Source organism: Balaenoptera physalus, assembly GCF_965194825.1.
Source record: "Balaenoptera physalus genome assembly, chromosome: 8".
Classification (NCBI taxonomy): Eukaryota; Metazoa; Chordata; class Mammalia; order Artiodactyla; family Balaenopteridae; genus Balaenoptera; species Balaenoptera physalus.
Window position 1 is genome coordinate 86,312,878 of NC_138887.1, and position 21,527 is coordinate 86,334,404.

At 38.8% G+C, this 21,527-nt stretch overlaps 1 protein-coding gene across 3 annotated transcripts in view; it reads right to left on the reverse strand.

The window, feature by feature from the left end:
• DOCK4 (dedicator of cytokinesis 4) overlaps nucleotides 1-21,527 on the reverse strand; it is a 490,817-nt gene that overhangs the window by 85,509 nt on the left and 383,781 nt on the right. For all 3 annotated transcript variants that reach the window (XR_014266607.1, XM_082472224.1, XM_082472223.1), the window contains exons 26-27: nucleotides 16,694-16,792; nucleotides 4,178-4,272 (exon numbers count right to left, since the gene is read on the reverse strand). Coding sequence is in view for 2 of the 3 variants with exons in the window: in XM_082472224.1 (XP_082328350.1) it covers nucleotides 4,178-4,272; nucleotides 16,694-16,792 (194 nt within the window). In the remaining variant the exon portion in view is untranslated. The remainder of the gene's footprint in view (nucleotides 1-4,177; nucleotides 4,273-16,693; nucleotides 16,793-21,527) is intronic.

A 21,527-nucleotide genomic window follows, 5' to 3' on the forward strand; every position in this document is an offset into this window, starting at 1 on the left:
AACCTCATTTTTACTGGTTCCTTCCCTCCTCACATTTCTGCCACACAGTCTTTCAGCTCCTTGAATGTGCCATCTTCATTCTGACCACAGGGCCTTTGTATATGCTATTCCTTCTGATAAGAACAGTCTTCCTTTGCTATCTGCCTGTTAACTTCTGCTTTAGATTTCAGCTCAAGTTTCACTCCTTCAAAAAAACTCCTCCTATTCTAGTCCAGAACAAAGTTCCTTTCATAACCCCTCTCATAGAACTGCGCTTTTTATCTCTATGACATTTATTTTTACACATTAGGCACTGGAAAATAGGTACTGAATGAATGGGTCAATGAATGAATGGATGACCTTCCCTAAGAATCTTTGATTCAATAAATCACTTATTTGCTACACAGATCTCATTTGAACGCTAAACTGGTGAAGGCAGTAATCAGCTAAACAATTCAGTGTTTGGTGGGAAAAAAACACACACAAAAAAGTATATGTTTGAAGCCAAATGCACACAAGATAAACAAAATAAGGGCCTGAAATTTCAACTGCAGGGCCAGGGAGTTTTTACTCTTCTCTGTAAGTAAGTCTGTTACAAGATTTATCTCCTTGAAAATATGTATAAAGCTGTAACTTTATTTTTGTACTGTATTTTGCAATGTGTATGGAAGGGGGTGGAGAGAAGCTTGTCTCAAAGTGTCCTGTATTTTTGGTACTTAATTTTCATCTCCCTTATGTTCTCTTTCTCAGATTGAGCAGCTGTCCTCATCCTACCAAGAAATTACAGTGGACAGGCACAATAGAGCTTTGCAAGCAGGCAGAAGTCAAGTTTCTTATCCTCGTGAAATTTAGCCTGGATGCACTTACTATGTTACACAATGTGAGACATTCAGGTAGAAATAAAAAAAAGACCATACTAATCGCCAGGTGTCTGTAGTCACAGTTTTTGGCAGGACTTCACATAAAGCAGAGAAGCTACAGGATTTGGAACAGCACAGTTGATGGAAGAAAGTTAAGGGCATTTAACTGACTTGAAAACACAGGAAGAAAGGACCAGCACATAGAATAACATATTTTGCAGGATGAGCTATTCAGTTGAGTTCAAGCGTAGGGTTATGGTGACTTCTCGGCCAGTTACTATCAATTTGACATGTATTAAGCAAACAAGTGGGTAGTAAAAGTGGGAGTTCAGGTTGAAATGTCTCTTTGAGGGGCCCTTATCAAATATTTGTCTAAGAAAGTTAGTATCATGGAAGAAAAGGTGGTCAACTTCAGGGACCTAGATCTAGTTTCTGCAACTTGCTTCTATACAGTTTAACAAAGTAAAAACATTTTCTTTCTGGTGTGTGCTCTTTAACATATTTAAAATATCTTCAACATCTTTCAGAAATTTATTTTTCTACCAATATTATTGAGGTTAATATTTTTTACAGATAAGGCACAAATAGCTAAAGGCTTATTATCTCTGAACTACATTGCATTTATAGCACAAGAAAGATCCCACAGGCTTTCATAATTTGAATGGGAAATGGCTATGGCAGTTAAATGAGGAGAGGAGAGCGAAACTGAACAGCAAAGAGCAGGTGGTCTGTTCCAACTTGGCAGGTGCTTCACCAGGCCCTGGAGTCCTGTCTGTGAACTAGGCTGGATCTGCCACAGCCAGTCAGCGCCAGTGGAAAAGTAGTGCCAGATTCCTATCAGCACTGACTTGGGTGGCAATGGAATGATGTTATTGCATTCAGCAAATGCTTATGGCCTTTTTTCTTGGGTTTGCTATGGGACTAATCTTCTGTTTAAATGCATTACACAGAGCTCATCTCTAACAAAATCATGTTCCTATTTAGATGAAAATCTTGAACATCATATGTTTACTTAAAAACAGAATCTAGACTTCCAAGTCTGCTACCCACTCATGTGACCATAAAGTCTTCCTAAATGGAGTAGAGATTTTTAGGTGGGGCAGAGCGAGATGGCATTTCATATCAAAAGCCACATGGCTGTCATGGTTTTCAGAAGCTCAAGCACCGCCTTTGTACAAAAGGAACAAAATGTTAAATTTACTTTCAGTTTGAATTTCTGCCACTGAAAATTAAAAAAAATTATTTTTTTTAATAACAGCTGCTGGGTTTTTTTCAATTTAATTAATTAATTTATTTATTGGCTACGTTGGGTCTTTGTTGATGCGCGTGGGCTTTCTCTAGTTGCAGCGAGGGGGGGCTACTCTTCATTGCGGTGCGCGGGCTTCTCATTGCGGTGGCTTCTCTTGTTGTGGAGCACCGGCTCGAGGTGTGCGGGCTTCAGTAGTTGTGGCACGCGGGCTCAGTAGTTGTGGCTCGTGGGCTCTAGAGCGCAGGCTTGGTAGTTGTGGCATACGGGCTTAGTTGCTCCGCAGCATGTGGGATCTTCCCGGACCAGGGCTCGAACCCTTGTCCCCTGCATTGGCAGTTGGATTCTTAACCACTGCACCACCAGGGAAGTCCCCCACTGAAAATTCTAATTCAAGTCAAAATACCCCTCTGCACACAGGGCAGGCAGAATGACCAAATGATGATGCTGTATGATGATGATGTCAGCAGCCTGGACCCCTTCCCATGTGGCTCCCTGGACCACTCCATAGCCCTTGCCAGGTACCCGGAATATTTGCTCTTTGGTAATAAGGCCAGATACATGACCAACGGCTCCCACTTAAATCTGTAGCATCTGGACATCCAGATGAAGAGATATTTGATTCTACTCACAGATATCAAACTAAATATGCTAAACTCTAAAGAGAGCTATTTCAGGAGTCTCAATTAGTCTTCAAAATGGAAAAGCTGTTTCTGTACTTATGTAAAATATAATATGCCATATTATACTGTTTGTTACTTCACCAAGTTTTTAACACAGCATTTTAACACCTCCCCGTTTATAAATGTATACTGCAGCAGAAGCCATATTAGGCATATCTAATCAAAATCAAACCCTATTTTCCTGAGGCTGTTACCACCATCATATCTGGGCATCTGGGGAGGACATACAGCGTCCTTGGTCTATGAATAGATACCTGGAGAATCTAACCTTCACCCTAAGCATGAGAGTGTTGGGGATGGGAGAAAACGAAGAAGGAGAGGCAGGCAAATGTGGGCTTCAAGGAAAGAATGCTTATGAAATAGGGTAAACTACAAGTGTGGAGATCAGGCCACTTTCCTAAAAAAACTTCATCTTCATTTTGTATCCTGAGATACTAGAGGCAAGAAGTGTGACAGCAGATAAATCCATGACACTGTGCCCTCCAGGAACAGCTCCTGCCATTCTGACCATCCCCTACTCTCCTTTCCTGACTCCTATTCATCTAAGTATTGACCTCAGATCATTTTACCTCTCCCGCCCCCCGATATGCTTAATACAAGCTAATCTAATCAACTCTCAGATATTCACTTTTACATCAGCAACTTCCCATATGTGTGTATCTAGTTCTGAACTTCCTTCAGAGCACTATTTCAGCCTTCTGCTGGTCACATTTCTCAGGTGTATGGCAGGATCTTCAATCTTCATGTGTCCCACTCAAGGGTCATATCTTATTCCCAGTGCTGAGCACATGGGAGATGCTTAATGGATTCTGCTGAGTTAAAATGAATTAAGAAAGATCAGAAACGACTCAAGTGTCCAGCAACAGGGCTGGTTAAATAAACTATGGTACATCTAGTCAATAGAATATTATACAGCTACAAAAGAAAAAGAAACCATAAATGAATGAGGAGCTTTCTATGTGTTGATTTGGAAAGACTGCCAGGATTTTTAAGTAAAAGAGAGATGTGCAGGAGAGTTTACCTACTGTGCTACCTGCTAGGCCCTGCATACAGGAACAATGGAAGGACATGCAAGAAACTAATAAAAGTGGTTACTTCAGGCTGGGGGTAGGTGATAAATAAGGTAATGGGAGGGGGACTTCTCAAGGCATACTCTGTTATATTGTTTGATTTTGAACTACATTAATATATTACCTATTTAAAACAAATAGTAATCATTAAAAAAAATAAACAAAAAATAAACAAGCAAAAACAACCCAAAAAACGAGTGAGAAATTAATTCAGAGGCAAAGAAAAAGAACTGCAGGATTTGGAGGTTTCAAACTTGAGATCAAAGTGAAAAGACTGTTTTGTGGTCTCCTCTCCCCCTACGCAATGAGCTGCAATTATTATCAATGTAAATGTCTTACTTGTTAGCCACCAAGCGCATGACAGTCCAGTCCTTTGGAAACATCTCTGGGCGTATCAATATTCGGAACACAGTAAATATCTGCAGCAGGAAATCCTTGGATAAGGAGGAAAGAGACAATTTTACTGAGTTATTATAACTGTCAACACACACACACACACACACGCACACACATACAGTGCTGTTGTTACCATTTCCAAAGCAATTACAGAGAAGGGAGCCCTACTTCAATAGTTTACCCAGGAGAGGGAATAATTACCCTTCCCATTCTTAGCACCCAGCTGGTTTGCTACCCTTCCCAAATGTTCCTTTTTCCTTCTCTTTCTCATGCACAGTGGAAATGACTTTTGGGTTTTCTTCACAAGCTCCAAAAATTTAGGTTTTAGAAATAAAATGGAAAGCTAGTTAACAGAAGATTAGCAGGGAAATATATTTTCTTTCTTCTATTACAGTATCCTAAACTTCAGAACTTTTCAACTCAAGAGAACTGTAAATAGTCCTGGTTCGATTTTGCTTTCCTTTAAGTGGGTGTCAAAATTTAGAAATTTTTTGCTTAAGATGATTTTATGTTCATTAAAAAGCATCTTAAGCAAAAACCCAGGTTTCTTAGAGGGCATTCTGAAGATGCAGTATTAATGGGATGCATGCAGGTTTATAGAATCTGAGGGTCCTATGCAGAATAAATAGAAATAACGGATGTGCGCTAAGCTGAGCCCAGTGACAAGTCCTTAGAAGCTAAGAGTGTCAAGGTATTCTTCACAGAGATGCCATACCAGGGGGAGTGGTATTTACGGAGATGTTATCTTTAAACTGATCACCTGGAAACACTCTTGACAAGAAGCTATTGTCAGGCATGGAAATATCATTTCTTAAAATGTTACAAGAGATGGGCTCAAAGTGCTGGAGCACATTATGCTTAACAAGGAATCAAGAAGATAACACACCGCAGGTAATGAATAAAATGGAGCTTGCCCTACTCAAAAAGAGATTGGATCAATCTAGCTATCATTTAGATTTATTAACTAGAAAACTTAAAATTTTTTTTGTAACTTAAGTACTGCTAGGAAAATATATTTAACAATCTTATTGAAGGCAACAGTATGGTTTTGCTTAGAAAAAACACCCCAAACACAAGAGTTTTATTTATCAAACCCAACAACACATTATGTTTAAACACGTAAGCTGCTTGAATATAAGATTACGATTGTCACTCATACCATTAGAAGACAGAAAGATAGAATCTAGAAAACTAAGAAACATTTGGGAGCTGTGTGTGTGTGTTTACATATTCTAACAGCTTTGATCAAACGCATAAATATTTTGACAAGAATTTATTTTAGCTTCTTTGGCTTCAGCACACATACGTTGCTGTGTAGTACGTACCATGTGGAAACATGCCCAATAGGTCATCTTTCTTTAAATGGCCAGACAGATCCTCCCTGTGTTGTCAGAATCCCCAGTTTCCCAAATGTATTCTACTACGGGTCAGATAATTTTGGGAAACATCTCCCATTCTAGCCCTCCCTTGGGATAGGAGGTCATTAGCACACTAAAACTGTGAGAAGCCCTTTTTAATGCATTTCTAAAACTTATTCCAAACGGTTTTCCGGTTGATTCTTTTGAGTTTCCCAGACATGAACACATATAATCCCTGAGAAAAATGATGTTTGCATTTACCTTTCAAAGTGTTACAGCTCACTTTAGTTTCCTGTCTTGCTGCATTTGCTTAGATAGATATTAAAGAAAAAATCATGAAGGTGGTGAGTCGCTTGTTTTTTCACAGTCTACAAGTACTTAGGAATAGTTTAAATAAATTCTAAAATACTGATGTTTCATCTTTCCTCCTTCAATCTTTTAACGGAATTGGAAATTGGAGGCAGCACCCTTCGCGGTGGGAAATAGGAGAGTGTGATGTCCACTGCACAGAGAAAAAAACTGGCTGAAAAATTGGTGGCAGGAGGCAAGATATCTACCTTCTGGGCTAGCAACTTGGATCATTCTTTTGTAGTGCAGGGGACAAAGGTGACGTTATTCCAGCTATAGGATTGGAGACAGACAACCTGTTTCTGTACCGTCTCATTTTCCTATTCCCATTTATCTCACAAAATATAATAAAAGGTGTGCCAGCATGGGACCTTGTGCCAATGCTTATGTATGACATCAACCTTTATTTCCCTGAAGAAAACTTTTCAGTGTCTCAAGTAGCTTTCTAAGCTTCATCTACCTTTACAGAACCAAAGACATTCATTTGTAGAAACCTTACAATGAAAATAAAAGAACATTATACTGAGAATCAGGAAATCTAGATTTTAATCCTGCCTCTGTCATTAACTGGCTCAGTGACCTTGGTAACTTATTTAACCTCTCTGGAACTGAGCTCTGAGGCTTTATAATGTGGGGGCTTCAAGGTCCCTTGTAGTTAGAGAAGATTAAAAATAATTAATATGATCACGTATCTATTCATACAGTATGCAAACATGTTTCTTATTTCTCAACTGTAGGCTAATGTTTTAGCAGATGGTAACACAAACACCTTCCACTGTGGTACTTACATGTAATTTAGCAAGTATTTCTTGTCAGCTGCCATGCGACAGGTTACATTTCAAACTCAGTTCCAATGTTTTAAAGCACTAAGACCTGAACGCTAGATTCTACATCCTCTCCCTTCCCTCCCCCAATACAATGGTATTTCCTTGTCTGTTCTGAGTACTTTTCAACTCTGATTATTTCACTAAACAAGAACTTCTGCATAGATATGTGAAATTATTTTGCACACATAACGATAACTAAATAACAGATTCTTTTTATAATCTAGAAAAAGAACACTGCTGTAATAATATTCCTGTTTGGACAGCACACAGAAATAAGTGTTTCATATGCCATCATTTCAAAATTGGCCGCCTGGGAGCAGTTTCTTTTCTGTTTGTTTACTTCAAATAGCACAACATGGTTACTTAACTGTATTCCCGGTAATTATTCAAATAAGGGTTCAAAATAAAAAAAAATAAACAGGGAGGTGTTACTTTACAGAAACACTTTTTCTGCAGTGTGAGAGGTTCAAGTAAGAACGTTCATGCGAAAACCTTCAAAAACAATAAAAAGTCTCACATTCAAATAGAAAAGAAAGCCGGAGCAGTTGTTACGATGTTACATTATCATTAACACTTATTCATTCATAAATATCGGGTCCTTTAATATGTGCCGGGCACTGTGTAAGATGCTGGGGACACCTAGTGGGGTAAAATATACTCTTTCATTTATTCATTCAATAATATTTATGGAGTGCCTGCAACATGCCACACCAGAGTTAAGTTAGTTGAATGTGACCTTTGCCTTCCTGGAGCTCAGAGTTTTGTGGGAGAGATGAATGCTAATCTATTTACGCACGTGGTACAAACTAAGATAAATCTGAGGGCCAGGTATTCCACACAGAGGGAAGGGCACCTCCAAGCCTCAGACTCAAGACAGAGGTTGCCCAGGCTGCAAAGGGAAGTGGCAAGAAATGGGGCTGGTAGGTAAGTAGGGATAAATAAAAGATGGATAGGGACTTCCCTGGCCGTCCAGTGGTTAAGACTCACGAATTCCAATGCAGGGGGCGTGGGTTCGATTCCTGGGTGGGGAACTAAGATTCCACATGCCTTGCAGCATGGCCAAAAATTTTTTAAAAAATTAAAAAAAAAAGATGGATAGATAAATAGATAGAAAGATAATGATAAATAGGGACCAATCAAAGGTAAATAAATAAATACAAGGTAAATAAATCTCATACCTTTTCCCTGGTAAGCAGTTTGGAAATTTATCCTGAGGGCAATGTGGAGACACTGAGGGGCTTTATGCAGACATGTAAGAGGATCAAATTCCGGTTTTACAAAGACTTTCTGACTACAATATATAACACATTGTTTTGTGTTTACACGTACTATAGTATCAGAATAGCACAGATAGAAATCAGGTGTATGAAACAGAACTGGGGAGGCACAGAAGGAGGCCTTTTGAGATCATGAAACTTGAGTTAAGAGATTTGGGGAAAAAAAGCATCATGAGGTACGTAGACAGCCCGGGACACTGTCTCCTTATGTCAAGAGCAATGAATGGGACAGAGCCTTCTAGATACACATTTCCTTTACTTATGATTTAGACTATAGTCAATCTTATTTTAAAATTTTGCCACAAATTTCAAATGTGTAACACCCTTGATGCAAGGTCTGAATTCAATTAAAGAGTGTTAATAATCGTTATCACATTGAAACTAATATCCTTAAAATTGACTATTTAAGTACATCATGCAAAAATAACTCTCAAATGGTACTCAATCCTCAAGAACTATCGAACTATTTTTCTGTAATAAAATAAAGACTATAAGTTGAAATAACTGTATGGAAAAAGATGGCTTCTGAAGCAGGCAGACATTTATTATGAGGGTTGATTCATTCAACAAAGATTTAATGTTCCAGGCTCTGTGCTTAGGACACAAAGACAGAGCCCCTACTCTCAGAGAGCCCATAGTCATCAAGAATACAAGGAAACAACAAATAATAACATGCATTGTTGCACATGCTGTCACAGAGGGGGACTTTAGTCTATGAAGGCTTCATTTAAAAAAAGTGATACCTGGGCTGGATTTTACAGCAGGAGCTGAAATCAGGAAAGGGATTAACGGGGTACAAATTAGGCAATGGAAGTGAGGTGGTGGTGGAATAGGCATTGCAGGTAGACAAAAAAAAAAAAAAAAGATCCAGAGGAATTAAAAATTATCTATATGGTTTGTTAGAAATATACAAGTAATCGTAGTAATCTTAAGTGACTGGAATGAAAGGTATTTGGAAAGGGATGGAGGATGAGGATGGAAGGTAGATTGAAGATAAGGAAGACTTGACGAAAAGACTGGACTTTGTCCTGCAGTTAATGTAAAGTCCTCAGAGTTTTAAAGTTGGCTTGAGACTTGATCAGATATCATTGTTGAAAGCTAGTGGGCCAGTATAAGGGAGACAATGAAAGGTAATAATAATGCTGTACATAACTCCCAGAACATGTACACTCTCAGGCTTAGAGCAAGTTCTATATGAAAAGTCACAATCAACAAAAAACAGGAGTCTTACTGCTCTCTATATACATAAAATGCCAGGGATATGGCCCCAGTAGAAGGTAGGTGTATAATAAAACATTACTGACTACAGAAGAAGAAAAAAAAAAAACCCTAATCACTGCTTAGTTTTTGCTTTTGTTCATTTCTAAACTAATGGCATGTTCTAGAGAAGGAAGGAAACAATGCAGAGGACCAGCGCTCAGGTCCGCGCTCCTACACACTTCAGGTGACGCTGTGACTCACAAGTACTTGAGGACCAAGGAGAAGAAATGGTCTACTGTTCACGATGCTCGAAGCCACTCCAGCAGTAACCCTGGAGACACCCAGGTTCTCCAAGCAAGAATGAAGTTAAAACTGCACTAGGCTTAGCAGATACTTGAGAATTACAGACTTTCAACCTTCATTTTGATTTAGAGACCCACGGGGAAATGCTAGGCCAAATCTCTCTTTGAATTGATACGAAGAGGAAAAAAGCAGTGATGCTAGGCATAAAGAACAACCAAAAAAAGATTAATTTGAAAATCTCAATATATAATTTGTCAGTATCAATTAAGATTAAAATGTATATATCCTGGGCTTCCCTGGCGGCACAGTGGTTGAGAGTCTGCCCGCCAATGCAGGGGACGCGGGTTCGCGCCCTGGTCTGGGAGGATCCCATATGCCACGGAGCAACTGGACCCGTGAGCCACAATTACTGAGCCTGCGCGTCTGGAGCCTGTGCCCCGCAACAAGAGAGGCCGCAACGGTGAAAGGCCCGCGCACCTCGATGAAGAGTGGCCCCGCTTGCCGCAACTAGAGAAAGCCCTCGCACAGAAACGAAGACCCAACACAGCCAAAAATAAATAAATAAATAAAATGCTGGCTTAACTCCTAGAGAGTTTCATTACAACAACAAAAAAATGTATATAGCCCATGATCCAACAGTTCTACTTCCAGAAATTCATTCTACAGCAATAAGGGCACAAATCCATAGAGATATATGTATCAAGATGTACACCACAGGATCCTTTCTAATGGCAAAAATCAGAAACATCCTGAAGGCCCATTAAAAGGGAAATAATTAAATTATGGATCATCATATAATGAGATTCAGAAGAATGAATAATGTACTGGGCTATATAATGTCCATGGTATATTATTGTGTGAAAAGACGTGCAACCACTATGAACAGTATGATTCCATTAAAAAATGCACGTGTGGATATAGCATAGAAAATAGTCTATGAGGATACACCCCTCTGTGTTAACAGCAACTACCTCTGGGGAACAGAATACATGTGTGTGGAGGAAAAGAGGACATATGCTTTATTACTTTAAACCAATAGGGTTATGTGGGATTTTTAGTGTCTAATCCCAATAACAGTTATCATTTTTCATTAATATCACTCTATTAAGTTGTACCTTTCCTTACTGGTCATTCCCTTATTTACTCAATTTCTAACCTAAATGCAGATACAAAAAAATCCCCCCCCCCCAAATCCCAAACTCTCCCTCTGCCAATTTAGCCTTTTTAGACGTCCTCACTTCATAACTAGAACTACCTCATTACTTTTGAAGAGCTGACGAAGGAAATGTTATACAATTTGATAGCAAAGATTTTCGTTTAGGAAGGTTTATTAAAGATTAGGCAAAAGCTGAGTTTAGCTGCCTGAGCAAAGAACTGAGACGTTAATAGAATTCCTAGCCCTCCCAATTACTTGGGAATGATGATAGTATTAACCTTCATCACAGGGAGTAGTGAAATGAGATGATGCAAGAAAAGAGTTTAGCGCTGCATCCGCCTCATGGCTGAGGGAGTGGGGCTGAGGAGGTGCTACATAACTGTTAGCCATTATCACTGTTGTTGCTTATACATCACACTCATTTACAACTTAGTGATTTAGATGCCCCGATAACATTAAGGCATTAACAGAGATCGTTTTATTAGTCTTGATATTCCCAACATCTAGCCAAGGTGCTCAACAAATGTTTACTGAGTGAAGCAACTGACACAATAAAATAATAATAGTGCTTACCCTCATGGGGTTCTTTTCAGGATTAAATGAGTTAATATTAATCAGCCTCTTAGAACAGTGTCTTACATGTACGAAGTTCTATATAAATGTTTGCTGTTTGAGGTCGTCAGTTCCTTTACCACAATACCCAAATCCCACAGTCCTCTAAGATTTTTGGCTTTATAATCCATTTGGCAGCAAAGCCTGACTCAAGCTACTCATAGTCTTTATTTATCCCACCTAGAGCGAATATTTTATTTAGCTGCAGAAATACTGAGATGTTTGATTATACAGTTGACCCTTGAACACCATGGGTTTGGACTGTGCAGGTGCACTTATACAAAGATTTTTTTCAATAGTAAATACTACAGTACTACATGATCCGCAGTTGGTTGAATCCATGGATGCAGAGCCATGGATGTGGAGGAAACATGGATAGGGAGGAACCACGTGTACAGAGGGCCGACGCTAGGCTATATGTGGATTTTCAACCACACATGGTTCAAGGGTCAGCTGTAGTTGCTACCCCCAATTCTACTGGAGGTGCTATATGATACTATACAGTATATGTGCCATATTATCTTTCTGAAATCTCAAAAATTCTGATTTCTGAAATACATTTGGTAGAAGGACTTCAGACAAGGGACTAGAGACCAGTGCTATCATCTTCGGAAAATCTTGTAACATAGATTTCAGTAGCATAAGTATGGATACTTGACTTTGAAGAAAATTGAGAGCAGGAAAACTTTACTTGTTAAAAGGTGGTATTTGAACTTTTAAAATACAGATTAAAACCAGCTGACCTTTAGTAAAATAAATGCCCTCCAGTTTGCCTTCACTCCAGTTATCCCCCTTCCATTCTTACACTGGGGAAGGTGTCCTTCCTCCCAGTCAGTCCTTCCTCCTAGTCAAGGCTAATTAGGTCCCTCCTGCTGCTTTCTTAGAGACCTCCCCCTGTGAGTTAGGACCTCTTTTATCTTCAATGTCTCCCTCTCCACCAGCTCTGATCATTTTTATTTAAATATGTTTAAGTCTCCTCCATGATAAATATTCCTCTGACATCCCAAGTTCTCCTTCAGTAGACACCTTATGCTCCTCTTCTTGAAACACTGTCTACATCCCCTATATCTTTTTCTTTTTTTTTTTTTAATTCCTCAGTCCATGACATCTTGGCTTCCACCCTCACCAATGCACTGAAAATGCTCAAGTTCACCAAACATTCGATAATTCAATAGTGCAACCAGATAGGTCTTTCTTAACACAAATGTGATCATGTCTGTCCCTTCTTAAAACCCTCTATAGTTTTCCAATATCCTCAAAATAAAGTCTATGCACATTCACAGAGCCTTATGTCTTACATCTCTCTTCCTCACACTGTACAGGCGGTCTATCAATCTACAAATGTTGCCTGAATGCCTACAGCATGCTAGGCAAGTTCTGGGATCTGAGGATACAGCAGTGAACCAGCTGTCGTTTCAGACATCAAGAAGTTTACAACCTAGTAGCTAGGAGTTGGGGATACACATAAACAAATAAACAAAAATATTCCAGATTCTAATAACCGTTATAAAGGTGGAATGGCAGCTGTGGTATGTCAGTTAGGATATTCAGGTGATGTTTTAGTTGAGAGATCTGAATGTCTCAGCCAAAGATGGACAGCACACTCCCACCCAGCTCTCAGCTGAGCCCTCCCCTGGGGAGTTTTCCTCTAGCCTTGAGTTGGGGCTGGCAGCAATTCCTAGGTGCTCCAAAGCACCGTGTGCTTACTCTGTGTGTTCACCACTCTCATTTGCCTGTGTTACTGCCCATTACCAGTTTGACTCTTCCCCCTACAGGAACTGGCCTTTTTGTTTCTGGTTACATAATAGTGCTGGTAGCACTTGGTACGTCGGAATTGCTCAATCTGAAGGACAGATAGAGTAATTAATAGTTAAAAACGGGGCTTCGGGCTTCCCTGGTGGCGCAGTGGTTGAGAGTCTGCCTGCCAATGCAGGGGACAAGGGTTCGAGCCCTGGTCTGGGAAGATCCCACATGCCGTGGAGCAACTGGGCCCGTGAGCCACAATTACTGAGCCTGCGCGTCTGGAGCCTGTGCTCCGCAACAAGAGAGGCCGCGATAATGAGAGGCCCGCACACCGCAATGAAGAGTGGCCCCCGCTTGCCACAACTAGAGAAAGCCCTCGCACAGAAACGAAGACCCAACACAGCCATAAATAAATAAATTAATTAATTAAAAACAAAAACAAAAACAAAAACAACGGGGCTTCCCTGGTGGCACAGTGGTTGAGAATCTGCCTGCTAATGCAGGGGACACGCTTTCGAGCCCTGGTCTGGGAAGATCCCACATGCCGCGGAGCAACTAGGCCCGTGAGCCACAACTACTGAGCCTGCGCGTCTGGAGCCTGTGCTCCGCAACAAGAGAGGCCGCAATAGTGAAAGGCCCGCGCACCGCGATGACGAGTGGCCCCCGCTTGCCACAACTAGAGAAAGCCCTTGCACAGAAACGAAGACCCAACACAGCCAAAAATAAAAAAATAAAAAAATAAAAAAAAAAAGGAATCAATGTCTGATCATTGTTTAAAAAAAAAAAAAAAATAGTTAAAAAAATTTCCCTGGCCTGAAGGCCCAGGTTTTTTTCTTATTTTTTTTAGGTCCGGCTATTTTGAAGTGGGAAACATGTGTCCCTTGAAAAGGTGTGTGGCTGACTGAAATGAGGGAAAGCCACATAAAACACTTTATTCATTACTTTCATTTGCTTTATTATTGTTAACGTGAATATTAAAGCATAAAACTCAATACCTAGATTAAACAAATCATGTTTTTCAGCTTATGCTTTTCTACTGTTTTCTTCTTATTCCCAGGCCCTGTGAAAATATGTAATTTTTCCTATGTGAAATTTTGAAATACGAAGTCATAAACTTCTTGAGTAAAACCTAATGGCTCCTCAGCTGTGTTAAATATTCAACTTGTGATGAAAATTAATAACTGCACAATTATTTTCCTTTTTAACCATATGCGTTTCTGTATGTAAGTGGGTAAGTTCTAAGATCTTTATCCATTTTTAATTCTAAACTCAAGATTAAATATAAGCATGAAAAACATGATATTTTCAGGCTTGGGCATATGCTAATCAACTGTCAGATAGATTACATCTGCCCAAACCTATTCTTTGTTTCATATGACTCAGCTTGTCAACTGATCCAAGGTAAATGAGAGATTCTTCTGAGATGATATAACAGTTAAAAGTCAAAGATAAGTGATCCCTATGCGTTATCTATATTGAAAAAAATCTAGAAATCTTCCTCTAAGGCACTATGAAGGCTTGTAATCATGCAAACGTTACACTGTGACTATAATCACTGTCTTATAATTCTCCATCCCCCAGTGATAGGGATAGAGTAGGATAATTAAGTAGTTTGTTTAGCAATCCCACTAGGGAAGGGAATTTTAAGGAAGTCTGGGAGACTGTTGTAAGCTAATGACCACTCAACAAAATAATCCAGTAACCTAGCAACAATCTATACTACCTTTTAGGAAGAGCAGGTGCATTCAAGGGCCAGGCACACTCAATCCACAAGTCCTGATAGTTAAAACACAAGACTGTAGATATGGGATCTGAATCATGTTACATGAAGTCAGGGAATTAATGGTCCTTGAAGAGTAGCATTCTGCATGTAGCCAAGACAGGAATATAGGTGAAAGGGGAAAGAAACTAGGTGAAAGGGGACATTATACCAAAATCTGAGATGAACTACTATATTTAAGTATATGTTAATACCCTTTTGCTAATACACATATGATTTAAATAGCGCCGTGACAGTCCCAGTTAGACCATACAGGGTCAAAGGAGGAACTAATGACGTAAGCCTTGACATGTACCCAAAAATGAGGAAGAAGGTCGTCTTCTCCCCTCCCCACTTTTTCTTTGATTATATAAGTGTAGCCCTCCTTGTTCTTGGGGCCATGCTCCCTTGCTGGCCTGCTTGTATCTCTCACAAGCATCCTATGCTAATAAACTCACTCTTTGCCTGTCGCTTTGCCTCATGCTGACTTCTTTCTCTTCTGAGACAAAAGAACCTGAGCTTCAGTAAGTCCTGATACCAGGTGAGTAGTTTCAATTAAAAGACAGTGGGTTCGGGACTTCCCTGATGGTCCAGTGGCTAAGACTCCGTGCTCCCAATGCAGGGGGCCCGGGTTCCATCCCTGGTCAGGGACCTAGATCCCACATGCTGCAACTAAGAGTTCACATGCCGCAACTAAGACCCAGCACAGCCAAATAAATACATAAATAAAAATATTAAAAAAAAAAAAAGACAGTGGGTTCAAATGTAAAATAGATAGCTAGTGGGAAGCAGCAGCATAGCACAAGGAGATCAGCTCGGTGCTTTGTGACCACCTAGAGGGGTGGGATAGGGAGGATGGGAGGGAGACACAAGAGGGAGGAGATATGGGGATATATGTATATGTATAGCTGATTCACTTTGTTATACAGCAGAAACTAACACAACATTGTAAAGCAATTATACTCCAATAAAGTTGTTTAAAAAAAAAAAAAAAAAAAAGACAGTGGGCTCAAGTCCCCTCCTAAGTCAGAGATCGTGCGTTTAAGTCCCAATCTGAGGGTGACTTGGGTTCAAGTCCCAGACCGTGGGTTCGAGTCCCAATCTGAGTTTCGGCTGGGTTCAAGTCCCATCTGAGAAAGAGTATGGTTTCACCAGCAGTTAAGTGACCCTTCCATTTTGATGGTTTATGTATGAAGCTGTCTAGAAACTGAAGCGATGGAAGAGAAATAAAAAGTAAATACGGACAGAAGATACATCATTCCTGTGACTGAGGACAATCAGCTTCTAAGATTTTAGTGAACACCATGAAGGAAGCATTAAAGTCACCTAAATCTTAGCAAAGATTGGATTTTTACAAACCCAGCATCGATATTTTCCATTTAACGTCACTGTCAGAGTAGCACAGCATATTGATTAGACCAAAGGCCACAGAGAATGTCGAATACAGCTCTGCCTCCCTAGTCAGAATGTTGTAGCCAGAACTTCTCACTGTGTTTTTAGAGGGATGAAATCAGCTAATATAGTAATACATACTCCCTTATCTGCTATTAAGGCAATATTTCTAAGTCCACTTAACTAGACTCAGTCTGTTTGCTTTTGTCTCATTAGTTCTGTTATTCTGTTTCTAGGTTACTGGACTTTGATGGCAGGCATTTCAAATCCTATATGCTTGTCCAAAATAATAATTAATTGCTTGGCTTGAGTACAGAAATTTTAAAGAATCAAGACAGAAGAGCAAATCTGTGGATAAATCTGATAAAAGACAGAATTTAATGGAATCAGGTAAAGCAATTGTCAAAAACCCATCTGAACGATGATGAATGAGAACAAGAGAAACTAAAAAGATATATTAGACACTTTAAAAAATGTCACTTACCCTTAGTTCTTCTTTTGTATTGAAACTATCAAGAAGCTGTTGATAATGTCTATCTGTCATTTGCCGTAACAGGGACAGGAGACAAGCAACAAACTCCCCCTAATTGAACAAAAAGGGAAGCATGTTTTTTAGTAAGTACATAAAAGAACATCAGTAACTTACCTTCAACTGATCTCAAATAGAACACTAGAAAAGAAAACCCACTATGATCCAAATTTACCCTATGATGTTGTCTTAATCTAAATTAACCATAATATTACAGTCAAATTTCTCCCTGTAATGATTACCATTTACTTGGTACACATGCATTTTAAAATTTAGAGTGGGGACCTCCCTGGTGGCACAGTGGTTAAGAATCCACCTGTCAATGCAGGGTACACGGGTTCAATCCCTGGTCCAGGAAGAGCCCACATGCCGTGGAGCAACTAAGCCCGTGTGCTACAACTACTGAGCCTGCACTCTAGAGCCTGTAAGCCACAACTACTGAAGCCCGCGTGCCACAACTACTGAGCCCGCGCGCCTAGAGCCCATGCTCTGCAACAAGAGAAGCCACCGCAATGAGAAGCCCGTGCACCACAACGAAGAATAGCCCCCGCTCACCACAACTAGAGAAAGCCCACACGCAGCAACGAAGACCCAACGCAGCCAAAAATAAATAAATAAATAAATAATGAAAAAATAAAATAAAATTGAGTGGATTTTTTTTTTTTAACTTGGGTGGAAGCTTTTCAGTAGGGAAGTAACTCCACACACTTAAAGAAGATAAGGTACTGAGGCTCCTGACCATTTATTAAGCATTTACTATGTCTTCGTTCATTATACTGTTTGAGCCTCATATCAGTGTTATAAGGTAGGGGGTATAATACTAATTTTTTTCTTTTTTTTTTTATTGAAGTATAGTTAATTTACAACATTGTGTTAATTTCTGCTGTACAGCACAGGGAATGCTAATTTGAAGAAAGTAAAATGTAGGTTTGGCGGGCTAAAAGACTTGCCCAAAGTCACACAGCTAGAAACTGGCAGAGCTGTAGTTATTCCTGGGGTTTTCTACTCCAAAGCTCTTCCTGTACCTTCATGCTCCACTTATAATTCACATGACCTTCTCCAGCTCATCAGAGTGCTCATCTGCTGACTTGCTGGGTGTCGAAAAAGCCATACATTGCATAATGTTGGTTTCAATCTCCTTTTAAGAACAGTTTATTTATTTTTTTAAAATTTATTTTATTAAAGTCTAGTTGATTTACAATGTTGTGTTAATTTCTGCTGTACACTAAAATGATTCTGTAATACAGCACATATATATACACACTTTTTCATATTCTTTTCCATTATGGTTTATCATAGGATATTGAACATAGTTCCCTGTGCTATACGGTAGTACCTTGTTTATCCATCCTGTATATACTAGTTTGCAACTGCTAACCCCAAACTCCCAACCCACCCCTCCCCCATCTCCCCTCCCCCTTGGCAATCACAAGTCTCAGAACAGTTTAAGTTAACTGTGATCCTTTTGTGCTTGGGTGCTATGTGATTGACTCCTACAAAGTCCAAATCTTAAAAATTAATAATGAAAAAGAAAAAATATATATAGCATCCATAGATTTGAAGACTTATAAAATTGCTATCGCTTGCATTTCCTGATGCATTTCTAACTTAAAATATATGTTTTCAATGCAAACTTTTTTGCTCGGCAAAGAATTTATCTACTTTTAGTTACATTTAAAACAATACAAGCACAACAGGAGAAGTAATCAGTGGTAACTGACTGTGGATTTACAGAAATTAAGTTTAATTGGGAATTGGTTTCTTTGAGTTTACATGGAAAAAGATTATAGGCTCACATGTAAAATCTGAGACTAAAAGCCCTGAGTAGTCGGATTTACCAAGAGAGGCAGCTAAGTCAGGACAGTCAAACGTATCCCCACCAAGGCCATGGGAGGCCTGAGGATGCTACTTAATGGCCATATCAGGGTAACCAGAGATGCAAGCTGGCTCCTTGCATGTGGATAATCATCTGCCACACACAGATATGACAAGTAATTATCCCTACATACTTTTTAGGGCAAATATTTGAGAACTAACCAGTATGGGCTAGCAGAAATACCCTCTAAGCTCAACATATTACTTCGTTAATGCACAAAGGAACCCTTGATACTTAACACAAGAAATAGAACATTTAAGGGAACAATCATGAATATTTTAGTGTATGTGTATGAAGAAACAACCCAAGGCTAGTAAGAAACTACCTGAAAGGACTGGGAGTTCATACATGACTGGTGCTCATATATGACTGAGAATAGTGTTTATTCTCACCAGCCAGACTGAAAAATCCTCACTATTAATAGGGCATCAGGGCATCAGTTAAGAGTACTAAAAGTACTCTTTTCCTCAGTAATGGGGAAAAATTACTCCTAGAATAAATGCTGCTCTGATCCTACCTAAAAAAGTTCAAGAGCAAGGCCTGAAACAATCTAACAGTCCCCAAGAAACTGCCAACCTCATTCCACAGCAAAGGTCAAAGACATTTTTTGGAATTAAAAAAAAATTCACCTCCCAACAAGGTAAAATTTACAATGTCTGGCGTTCAATAAAAAATTACTAGGCTTACACAGAAATAGGAAAAAATGATGAAACAAATGAGAAGAGAAAATAATCAATCAATAGAAACAGACCAGAAATGACACAGATAATAGAATTAGCAGTCAAGGACATTAAAATAGTTATTATTACTGTATTCTATATATTCAGGAAGCTTGAGGAAAGACTGAACATGTTAATTAGAGGTATGTAAGATTTCAAAAGGAACCAAATTAAACTTCTAGAGATGAAGACTGTCATGTATGAGATGAAAATTCACTGAATGGGACTAATGGCAGATTAGACTGTGGACAAAGAATGTCACCTGCCGTTTCAGTATACAAAGGCTGTTGAGTCATCATCTACTACAGCCACCCCTGATGGTGCACCCTGAGGGGAATTCAGGATGGAGAAAACAGGATACTGGTCCTAGATAGTTAAGATGCACATCAAAGGAATAATTTCAATAAGCCCAGACTCTTGAATCTTCTCATACATAGAAAAGCACTAAAATCATTTACTTGAGATGTCTGTTTTTTGTGATTAGCAATAATCTTTTGATGTTCGACTACATTTTTTTTTTTTTTCAGTAAAAACTCCTATATATCCTGGTTCCTCCCTTACCTCTTTGGGACAGTCCCTCAGAACTATCTGAGAGGCTGCCATCTGGGGCTATACTCCTCAGTAAGTCTGCTGAATAAAACATAATTCTCAACTTTTAGGTTGTGTATTTTTTTTCAGTCAACAGACAATACAGAAGAAGACAGAGTAATAGATAGCCTCCAAAATGAAACAGAGAAAAAAAAAAAAAACTAAAAGAGAAGAAAAAAGCACAGTGAACTCTAGGACAACTTCAAGTAGCAAAATATATACGTAATTGCAGACCTCAAAGAGAAGGGGTCAGAAAAAGTAGTTGAAGAAATAAGGGGAAAAAATTTCAGAGTCTTTGAAAAGCATAAACCTATGTATCAAAGACTTTCAACAAACCCTAAGCATACGAAGCATGAAAAAAATTACACCAAAGCACAACATAGTAAAATTGCTGATAGCCAGTGATAAAGAGAAAATCTTAACACCAGTCAGAGGAAAAAAAAGACACATTATATCCAGAGGAAGAAAGATAAGGAAGAGAGATTTCTCACCGGAAACAATACAAACTAAAGATAAAGATGAGAGATTTCTCACTGGAAACAATACAAGCTAGAAAACAGTGGAGCAATATCTTTAGAGTACTGAAAGAAAACAACTATCAACCAAGAATTTGTTACCCAGTAAAATTCTTTCAAAAACATAGACAAAATAAAGACTTCTCAGACATCCCAAAACTTAAACAGTTCACCACTTCTACTCAACATTATAGTGAAGGTTCTAGTAAGTGCAATAAAGCAAGAACAAGAAATAAAGAAATACAGATTGGAAAGGAATTTTAAAAAAGCTGTCTTTATTCACAGACAACACATTTGTGTACAAAGAAAATGCGACAGAATCTACAATGAGCTACTAGAACTACTTAAGTGAGTTAATCAATGTTTAAGAATATAATAAGTTCAGTGTACAAAAATCAATTTTCTGCATAATGAAAATGAACAATTAGAAATTGAAATTTAAAATAATATAATTTATAATACCATTAAAATATGAACTGCTTAGTGATATATATGACAGAATATATGTAAGATCTGCTGAAAGATACAAAACCTTGATGAGAGCAATTGAAGATGACCTAAATAAATAGAGAGATATACTATGTTCATAGACCGGGCGATTCAATATTGTTAAGATGTTAACTCACTCCAAATTGATATATAAATTCAATGCAATCCCACTCCATATCACAGCAGGTATTTTGGGGGGCAGAAAGTGACAAGCCGATTTTAAAATTTATATGGACGTGCAAAGGACCTGGAATAGTGAAAACAACTTTGAAAAAGAACAAAGTTAAAGGTCTTAGACTACCTGACTTCGAGACTAAACTACAACGCTATGGTAATCTGGATACTGTGTTACTGATGTCAAAACACAAAAATAGATAAATAGAACAGAAAGCCCAAACCAGAAACAATCCAAACGTCCACGAACAGGTGAATGAATTAACAAATTATAGCATATCCATATAATAAAATACTATTCGGCGTTAAAAAGAAATGAACTACTGATAAACAGAGTAACATTGATGAAACTCAAATAATTATATTGAATAAGTCAAAATGCCCTCCTCCTCCCCCATTCCTCCAAAAAACCAACAACAATAACCACA